Source organism: Mytilus californianus, unplaced genomic scaffold (genome assembly GCF_021869535.1).
Source record: "Mytilus californianus isolate M0D057914Y unplaced genomic scaffold, xbMytCali1.0.p SCAF_1, whole genome shotgun sequence".
In the NCBI taxonomy this organism is placed as follows: Eukaryota; Metazoa; Mollusca; class Bivalvia; order Mytilida; family Mytilidae; genus Mytilus; species Mytilus californianus.
This window is the reverse complement of record NW_026262581.1, coordinates 120882081-120893115: the sequence shown is the minus strand read 5'-3', so window position 1 is coordinate 120893115 and position 11035 is coordinate 120882081. Positions and strand designations below refer to the sequence as shown.

Here is an 11035-nt window from a genome sequence, read left to right as displayed (position 1 = left end):
GGCGAATAGTTTACTGTACAGGGATTAGAATAGGTTCTTTTTCTATCATTGTTTCTTTGCTTTGGGAGTACCTATATCTGGTGGTGATGCTACACAGTGATACTCCTAGGGTTTCAGTCATTCCCAATCCACACTAACATTTAAAACCTTACCAGGGTAAAATAACTATAGGACAAACATTATATTTTAGTGGTATTTCTTCTTCTCGTTCATGTTCTCATACTATTTTGTCTTCGCCAAAACCTTTTTGAACCTTTGACATTTACATAATATTTTGCATGAAGGTGTCTTACCATAAGACGGCATGTTGCATATCATGATAACCTTCATATGACTTTGTAGTTCACTATTTGTTTTGTCCCCAGGAGCCTGTCCCCTTCATATTAATTGAGAAACACTCTTCAAATCTGTTCAGATCCCCACCCCTTAACCATTTATATTTTAAACTTCCATTGCACGATAGGTTTTGCTCCTGGGGTCATGCCCCTGCCCCTCTCACATCATGATTTTTTTTACATGTCTCTTCTTCTGTTCAAAACTGTATCCTTTAAATGGTCCATATTTGAAATTGCCATGATAAGACCTTTCTACTCCTTTATATATCTTTTTGGTGGTGGTGGGAAGGGGAGAAGGGGTGTAGAGTGTTATATATATCAAAAACCATCAAGATGACCACCAATTAACCACATATGTTCTTATTTGCCATGACAGTATTAGAATGTGTGTGTTGTGCATTTCATTTACATAAGTGACTTCTATACATGCTATAGATGAATGGGAGACACATTATAGTCCACTGAAATATTTGCAGCTAGTTTTCTGTTGAATTATTTGATGTGAATAGTGGCCTTTTTACACATTTGGATGTATTTTAGAAAAAAAATTAACAAGGTTTTTTTAGGTACCTTCCCAACAACTTGACAACCAAACTTTGATTTATGACATTGAATTTTACACAGAAGATAACATTTTATCACTCCATGCACCTGCTCTATGTATTGATGATATTTCTATTGAAATAGTAATTTATATCATTATCTTTGCTCAGGTTGAATTGCCATTGTAAATCTTATAAAGAAAAAGACCTCTATCCTTGTTTAGAGTGCACAAAGTGCACTGAATTTTATTTTTCTATATTTCGGAGATGGACCATGAAACTAATATTACCTACTTTAGGATTTACAGCCATTATTGTCAAATCATGGAAATGTTCAGAAAAGGATTCCTGTAGAACTAGTCTGACGAGATATTATTTCCACATTTACGAATGCTAATAAAGAATTAATGGTTCAACTAACAAATAAGCAAACTTAACTTGTATGCTGATGACACACTTGTTGAACTGTTATAAGATATAATCCCAAAATTTATTGGTCAGTAAAACAAGTGTTATCTATCAAGTTCATGTGCAATTCGATTCATAGAAATATGTCTTTTGAAATAAAATAGTAATGGGTGAGGTTATTTAGATATGTTTATTACATCATTAACAATATTTGTTAAAGATTATTGAGCGTAATTACTGACTTGTTGACTGGATACTGCACTTAAATAAAAAATTGTACAGAATTGTAAATCCATGTATTAAATATTTATATAAAATAATATATAATAATAAATTCATAAACCAACTGAAATTTTGTAGTATTGATAAAATCAATGAAGAGAGAAAAAAGACAACAAAAAGCCTTATTGTGTTTTGTGCTTTTGTTTTATGTCATTCACATTGTATTGGAATACAGATGTTAATATTGACAAGATTTTAGTTAACCTGGTCAAAGAGCTGTTGCCATCTTTATTAAATATCATGTGTGGCAACCAACCATCCTTCATACAATACTATAAATAGAACATTTAAGGACAAAAAAACTTGTTAACATTTGTTTCGATGGAATTACTTTAACCAAATGTGAAATGTTCCTGTGTCGGCCCCCTTTTGGAATCAGGTAAGATATATAGATATTACTAGATTTTACCGGTACTGACACCAAGCCTTAATTGGTTGCAGAGTTACTAGTTACATTGGTCAGTTTAGCACGATCTTATAGGCAAATTTGAAATGATAATCAGTCTTTCTTTAAAAAGCTTGACAAATTTAGCCTGAATCCTACGGGTCTAAACTGTTGATGAATCATCCTGTCACATTAAAACAAGAAAAGAATAAACTTCTCGAATGGAAATCACAATGCTAAAATTTAGTTAAACAAAATCCACAAAAAAATGAATTTTGGGGTATTCATGTTAAAGTGAATGACAATCTAAACCAAAATCCAAGTTCTGTTAATAAAGGTTCATCAGAAGGAATTAACACATGGCCATGTTTTTATGTTTCAGAAAATTAAAAAGTTACCTGGATTTTGAAATTTCTTTTTTTTACAAACCTGCAAAATATTGTAAATAACGAAACACCTGAATTGCATTTGATACGTCCATTCATTTACATATTGTTGTGCAGATATCTATTGTCCATTTCAACATTACAACTCACTACAATTATTACATAAGGGAACATCTCTTACATTTTTCCCAACTAAGTTTATTTTGGAACCTGTGAAAAAAAGGAATTTCAAAATCCGGGAAAGTTATTATTTTTTTAAAACAAAATGCATTTAAAATTTATTTCTATGATCAGCAATGTGTATGGCTGAATTACATTTTAATTTTATTAAAATTGGTAAAAATGGTTTAAAATCTTTCAGCATATAACTTTATTCACATTTCACTAGGTTTAAAATGAATACCAAAATGTATTATTGCTTGATTAACGTCCAGTGACAAATATTTCATGCATATTCAGGACAAGAACACATTTACAATGCGATTACTTCGGCAAAGTGGATTGAAGGGCTATAATTTTGGGCTGCTGCTGGCAAGTAAAGATAAGTTGGGTAGGGATAGAAATGTTGTCTTACAAATAGGCTAACTATGGACCCTTATAGGGTTATTGCAAGGCTTCTTTAACGGGCAAAAAGTGGACTATTTACTTTAGACGAGGCATCAGATTTAACATCCAGATTTCGACCGTCAATGCCTATGCATTTATTCTTTCAGCAAGACCAAACTAACCACCCTAACAAGTATGAGTTTTACTGTTTAGATAGAAGTATAGTTATCCATATTTCTTTTATTCTTTGGGTACCAGAATTATCCTACGAGTGAAAAAAAACAACAGTAAGTTAACAATACCTTTTCTGGCAGCATGAGTGATAACGATATTTACTTCTGAAATTGAAAGCCTGTAGGAACTAAATTTAGGTACAAGAGAAAAGTTGTGTGTCACTTATCCTTTCCTGGTTGTGTTCAATAATTCACATCCCATCAAGCGTAATGCTATTATTACTATAATCTTTGAACAACTTCAAGGCAAATAAGAAGTAAATTTGTACGTTTGTAATAAGTTCTTTAATTAAGTAAGTAGTTCTCGTAATTGAGATTTGATGTATAATATAGGGTTAATACCCTCAAGTCCGGTCTGCCCATTTTTATACGCCCGTTTACGGGATGTATTATGGTATACCGTTGACCGTCTGTCCCTCCGTCGTCAACATGTCGGACATTAATTCAAAAACGCTTAAACCAATATGCATGAAACTTTGGTGAATTGTTTATATCTATTGACGTGAGCTCCCTTTCGTTTTTTTTTTTTTATAAATTTCGGATTAACCGTTTCCGAGTTTTGGGGTTTTATTCATTAAAAAAAGGGGTGATTTTCCAGTTTTCGGACAATAACTCAAAAACAATTTCACCAATTTGCATGAAACTTTTGTGAATTGTTTATATCTATTGACGTGAGCTCCATTTCGTTTTTTTTTTTATAAATTTCGGATTTACTGTTTCCGAGTTTTGGGGTTTTATTCATTAAAAAAGGGGGATTTTCCAGTTTTCGGACAATAACTTAAAAACAATTTCATCAATTTGCAAGAAACTTTGATGAATTGTTTATTTCTATCGACATGGGCTCCCTTTTGATTTTTATAAATTTTAGACTATACGTTATATGGGGTTTTATTCATTACAAAAAGGGGGATTTTCCAGTTTTCGGACAATAACTCAAAAATGCTTTCAGCATTTTTTATGAAACTTTGGTAAATTGTTTATATCTATTTTTGTAAGCTCCCTTTTGATTTTTATAAATTTTCAAATGTAGGTTTCCAAGTTATAAGATTTTATTTGTTTATAGTCTGACAACAGATTTACTAAGCATTGTGGAACAGCACAGTGTATTGCACAACAGCAAGAAATCTTTCATTGAATATAAGCTTCTTTGACTACATTTATTCAGAAACCTATAATATGTCAAATATTTAACTACAATCCAAATTCAGACCTGTATCAAGCTTGAATATTGTGTCCATTTTTGCCCCAACTGTTCCGGGTTGGACCTCTGCGGGCGTATCCAGCTGCGCTCAGCGAAGCAGTTTATTCAACCCGATCAGATCCAGATAATTTATCCCATGCATGTCACTGTATTCACACTCTCTGAAATTATGCATACACTTTCTTTTAAAATACTTCCGTAAAATTCCGTTTACGATTCATGATTAATATGCTGTATCTAAGTAAGTACTCGCAACCTTTAGATTATTTTACGTGTCCGAGAGCCAAAGTGCATCATATATCTTTATTGTTTGACTAAAAAACCATTCCTTTTCACACGCACATGGGGAAATTCAGAATTTCTCTTCAAAGAAATTTACAAAAAGTAGTTGTTTTCTGAAACAACTCCTTTAAAACCATAGAAAGTAAGTAACTTCTACATTAGAAAAAATAAAATTAGTTACATATAATGGAAAAGACTTCTTTGAAGAAAATAGGCAGTCTTAACTTTCATTTTTATCCATCAAAGATTTGTACAGTATACTATACAAACACGTATACAAATCACTGGGTTAATACACACACACACACACACATATATATATATAAATACTAGTAATTTGTTATAAAATATGATTATTGTTTAACGTTAATATTTTACATTAGTTTATACCAGATACATTCATATTATTTAGAGACATTAAAAATAAATCCACTGACAAAAATGGAGTTAAATCAAAAATCAGACAGTTGTTTTTTTTTCTGTTCAAATAATTTTATCTTTTCCTAGGATAATCTTTATGAAATACTTTTTTTTAAACCTGAAGATTGAAAAATGTGTACTTTAAAAGTCTCGATAAGACTGTTTTCTCAAAATTTTCCGGTGCGATGTTTAAAAAAGATAGTGACGTTGGAACTCTGCATTAAAGTTTTTTTCAAGTCAGAAAGTATTAAACACAGAATGTTGGGCAATAAAACGAGAAACAAACTTTTTACTGTAATTTCGTAACAACACAAAGAATATATACTCCCTTAAACATGATGCACATGCGAAATGAAGCGTTGGAGTCAATAACTTAATTAATGTTGGAAGTAATGAATACATATTTAATTTATAAAAATAAAACATTGAAAAAAAATTGCAGTATCATTATTGCTGTGGTCAAATAACATCTCTCAACTCATATTTCACATTTATATGACATCAGGCTGTCCGAACCACAGATACAGACCATAGTATACATTTTACCGAACAGCAGACTATGTCCTATGTATCTTTACTTTGTTATATCACTTAACTCAGTAGACTCGTGATGTTTATTCGTTTCTGATTTTTGTAGTCCTCCCGATGTTGATAGTTCTTCATTACTCTGCCTCTCTCTGCATCTGCCAAATATTTTGTCCACGTGAGCTATCCTGTTAAAGGCAGCTTGAAATTTTGTATTTGTAAAATAATAAACTAGCCAGTTAAAGGAAGGATGTAAATGAGCCCATACTGTAATATAAATGTGAACTTCATGGGGAAATGTATTGTATCTGTCTGAAACAATTAGCAGTGCGTATGGTATCCAGCATGTAGTGAAAACTGCATATATGATGAATAAAGTTCTAGCAAGCCCACTCGAGTACGAAGTCTTTCGCATGGAACTGCTATGCTTTATATTTTGTCGTGATTTGTGAACGGACAGAAATATACTAAGATATGAAAATCCTACTATTATTACAGGAATCCATACTAATGTAACCGAGAACATTACAGTGTATGGATATGTATCCAAACGGTCCCATATACACTCTAAACTCTTCCTATCAAATGAATGGTCGCCTATTCCGGCAAAGTTCAATAAGACCAATGTAAACCCGATGCCGTACAGACAACAACACATAATTATGCATGTTTTCTTTTGAAATATTTGAAAGTAATATTTGTGGTGACATATATACACGTATCTGTTGAAGCTAAGAAGAGTGATACTTCCTAATGAGTTCATACAAGCTATTGTACAACCAGAGGCCACTGTCCGACAAAATCCTGGTAATTTGTCAAAGAACTCTTCGCCCTCAAGTTTGGCTGGAAAAAAATTGCATACCGTTAAAACCAAGCAATGAATGTCCACATTTAATAAATTTAGAACAGTTTGAGTATATTTGCAGAGTATCAACAGGTATCGACTTCCTTATTTATACAATAAATTTTGCTTTATGTCTGTAAATGTTCTACAAATCTTTACTGTGAAGTCTTTTGAGGCTCAGTTTGACTTCGTTTTAATTTTTATTCTCCGTAACGTGAGACTACTGCATAATCTTGTCAAGCAGAAATTTTCGATTTTAACAGAATGATCTCTCAATTTCATTTTAATTTATAAAACTTACAAACATGCACCAAAAAGTCATATGCAAAGAAGTGATGAAGGTGATCTGAGCCATATATTTTTTGCTTTGCTTGATATCATTCTTTTCGTTGGAAGATATCGTTTACGGTTGAGTGAAAGGTATTCCGATTGAGACTGACTGTGTCCCTCTGATAGCATACTTGTTACTTAAAAATTATGAAGAGAATTAAGTTTATCCTTTAATACGATATTAATAACTTTCTTTCCCGTAAATGTGTATTAAAACAGCATGAAATAATTTCACATATAAAAGATATCACTAACATATTTAGATAATACTTACCTACTATACTCAATGGATCAGCAAGCAACGTGACATACATATCAGAGAAAGCCAGGTTTGCCATAAAGATACATTCCAACCGTTGTAAGTTCTTTGTTGTGATGATTGTAATAAGAATAAGGCTGTTTCCAAACGTACCGATAAATGACGCAAGAACTAGAATGATAAGTATAGGAATAGCAACTGCTGGGGATTCGTCAACAAATTCATATCTCCCAAATACAAGTTCTGCTGTTGAAGAATCAGTCAGGTTCATGTTTATAGTAAAAACCATACATTCAGTTTTGTTATGTTAAAACTAATAAGGAAGTTTTTACTTTCACAATAAAAGTTCCCCTTATGTGGAATAATCAAATAAAAGGTATTTTACCTGTAACTGGTTGCGATAAGAATCGATGTTTTCAAACATACTATGATATTTTACCTTATTAATAATAGTTGAAGATATAAATAGTATTTAGCTTTCTTGTGTTAAATAGTTAAAACATGGTCCTCTCTTCAAAATCTCAAATGGTCTTGACCGTTTCATCATGAAGTTATGAAAATGATAAAATATTAAGGGAATAGAAAACAAATATATACATCAACGGAGGACGATCGATACCATGACCAAACAAGGAAAGTTAACGACTCATTCATAAAGAAAGTCCTCAAAATACTACACATTAATATAAAGATGGAGCAAAATGAATCCTTCCAAAATAAGTTGCTCCGGAAGTTCAAACAGTTGCGTATTATCAAGTGTCACCCGGCTTGCTGCCCATGACAAGTAAAATATCATTAAAAGTCATATTGGTGGATTTTTATTGATGAGGAAAAGAGGTTACGAGAAATGGAATGTATCCGTAGTCATCTGTGACATACAGGAAAGATCAACCAAATAATGATTTTCCCAAAAGTCATTCAATGGCACAGCATAACTGTTTAGACATTTTCCTTTCCTATTCTCTCATCTATTCCTTTTTTCTAGGATAGTCGATACAGTTCACTGGTTGTTATTTCAGAAACTCAATTTGTAGCATGTCCAAAAATACAAATTACATTGTTTCAAACCTGAAAGTTCCCACATTAAGATAGACGCTAATCAAAGGCAAAAGTGTTAGCAGATTATGTTTTTGAGTTTGTTTTTAATGAATGCAAAGATTCTTTGGTACAAGTTTTAGCGTTTATCTAATTTACTGAAAGTTTTTCTCGAATACTTTTTTTGTAATTCCTCCGATTTCCATCGAACGTCGGCGGGTTGAATACTCAAAAACTAGTTGACCCTGTTACATGTTATTTGCCTACTTTATTCTGGTTCATATCGTAGTTCCTTGTCCTTTTTTCTTTGATTTTTTTGTGTGACGATTCCATATCCATTGTAGTATAATTGTTATTTATTCACAACTTGTCAAGACTAGAGATGATTGAGATTTTGATAGTATTAGACATTTGTTTAGTTTTGAAAACACATGTTGCCCTAAATGATTTTATTTCTGGATTTATATTTTTTTTAGTGTTATTGACTCATTGACATATATTCCATGTCTTCTTTTGTTAATAATAATTATTGGTATTCATTACATACAAATATAAGTAAATATCATTTCATATCAATAAGGAACATTGCATTTTTATTGAGCTATTGTTTGTATAAATATTACAATATGCGCAAATGCGGACATAAAAAAATGTTAATTTGCACTCAAATGTTGAATACGATGGCGCACGTTATTGCTTTACCAAATTAAGTTAAAATAGTAAGACTATACAAATCCTTGGACAAATTTAAGAATATGTATGATAACTTTTAAATTTGCAGTAATATTTGGGCCAAGTAAGGGCCTTATTGCCACTACTCCTGGTAAAATCAGTCCTTTAAATAAACTTATTCTAAAAGGTTACCAATTCAACACTGTAATTAGATCTTTGAATATTGTTTTTATTGGTATAAATATTGATTTTGTTATCAGTAAATTAAAATCATACTTAATATTATTGTTAGGCCTATACACATATGCGCATTCATGCTACTACAATCTGTTGATACCTATATTTAGGCATTACACAAGGCCATGTTTTACTCTGGCTGTTAAATGTTGGATGTGTACTGATTGATATCTTAGTCTTTGATGCATGTTTTTTTATTAGTTGTTGTTGGCTTTGAACTAGCTGTCAGTAACTGCGAGTACTCTCATATCTTTACTTAGTGTCTTTTTTTTTGTTGTGGGATGTATAGATACGCTGCCACGTCCGGTCTGTGTTTTCGTCAAATGTTTTCTAATTTGTATCGATCTGATGAGTTAAGCCCTTTACAACGGATTTTCTTAGTTTGTTCTTATGTTTTACTGTAACACCACTGTCCCAGGTTAGCGGGAGGGTTTGGCGCCAGCAATTTTGTTTATTCCCGCCACATTCTGTATGTGCCTGTCCTAAGTTAGGAGCCTGTAGTTCAGTGGTTGTCGTTGGTTCATGTCTGTTATGTTTGTTTTTCGCAAATTGCTTTGTTATAAATTAGGCCGTTAGTTATCTAAAATGAATTGTTCCATATTTCTCATTGGCAATCATACCACATCTCCTTATTTTCATATTTCGTACAATAGGTCACATTAAGACGTTAACAAATACTAAGATTAGTTTGAATTGTGTTTTTAATTCAACGTTCATTCTGTTAAGCACTTTGAGACTGTACAGAAGTCCCAAATGAACATTCTATATGCGCTGTCACAAGACAGGAAGGAGCCTGTTATTCAGTGGTAGTCTTTATTCGTTATCTGTCATATTTGTTTTTCGTTTATTGTTTTGTCATTAATCAGGCCTTTGTTTTTGTTTGGTTGAATGATTTTACATTTGTCATGTCGTGGCCCTTTTTAACTAAATATACGTAATGGATTTTTCTCATTGACGAAGGTCGTACGGTAACATATAGTTACTAAAATCAACTTCATTTGGACTCTGTTGGGTAGGTATCTTATTTCCAATCATACCCCATTATGATTTCCTTATTACATATTTCAACAAACTTAAAAGTTTACTAATGTTGATCATATCAACCAGATTACGAAGTAAACTTGAAGTGAAGGATACAACAGGTATATCATGCTTCATATTTTGACTAACATCAAATACAAATACAAATATTTTATTGTCACAAACTTATTAACGGTAAATGCTTAAAACCTATTGAGTAATATAATAATATTTACGATATGATAGAATGAAAACAAACTAATAAATCATATTATTAAATTATTCCTTATATTTAAACACGCTGATATGAAAGATGAAGACAGTTTAAGTGTAATAATGCTCGACTATTGTTTACCAATAGAGATATTTGTTCAACAGTGTTAATGTTGCGATATATTTTAAATGTAACATAAATTTCATTTTTAACATTTATAAGATGGTCAATTGAAACCCAAATTGTACGACTAAAGAGATGACTGCAATATTTTCCATAGTGAATCTTCTATTTTATTCAAAATTTCAGCAGAATCTGTATGTAGAGTATATATACTTCCCAATTTCTATAATATTCCAGAGCTAACGTTTACTATATCGATTTTCATGATAAAAGGTTACTGCTTACTTCGGTTCTTAATAGTCAACTCGAAGCTATCTTTGGAAATTAGTCGTACTACCCAATGGTTTGGATATTATTTTGGAAAAATCTGTCACAAATCGCAACTGATATGTTCCAGTTAATGTAGCCGTAAGTCACAATGTCGTCCTTTTTCGGTTTATGTCGTCGTGGGAAACATAAATGGTCTCTCTAGTGGAGCACGAACTGTCTATCCTTCTAGAGTACCTAAGTTTATCCCAAGTTATTGGTAGAGTTCGTGTTGCTCAATCTTTGCTTATTTGTGTAGTGCTTCGAAGAATATTGATCATCACTGAGGAGACATTAATTATCGATATGCGATACTGAAGCAATAAAATTAGTACCGTATATGTTATTACTACCACTGTGTCTTTAACTGTTTACAAAACTTTGAATTTTTCGAAATGTTAAGGACTTTTTACCCAATGAATACTTTACCTTAGCTACATTTAGTACAAC

At 31.9% G+C, this 11035-nt stretch overlaps 1 protein-coding gene across 1 annotated transcript; it reads right to left on the bottom strand.

The window, feature by feature from the left end:
• Nucleotides 1-5206: 5206 nt before the first annotated feature.
• On the bottom strand, nucleotides 5207-7274 carry LOC127732616 (melatonin receptor type 1B-A-like). The gene is made up of 2 exons (XM_052241700.1): nucleotides 6994-7274; nucleotides 5207-6388 (listed from the first exon to the last, which is right to left on the bottom strand). The coding sequence occupies exons 1-2, from the start codon at nucleotides 7265-7267 to the stop codon at nucleotides 5595-5597; spliced, it is 1068 nt and encodes a 355-aa protein (XP_052097660.1). The 5' UTR covers nucleotides 7268-7274; the 3' UTR covers nucleotides 5207-5594.
• Between the last annotated feature and the right edge of the window lie 3761 nt (nucleotides 7275-11035).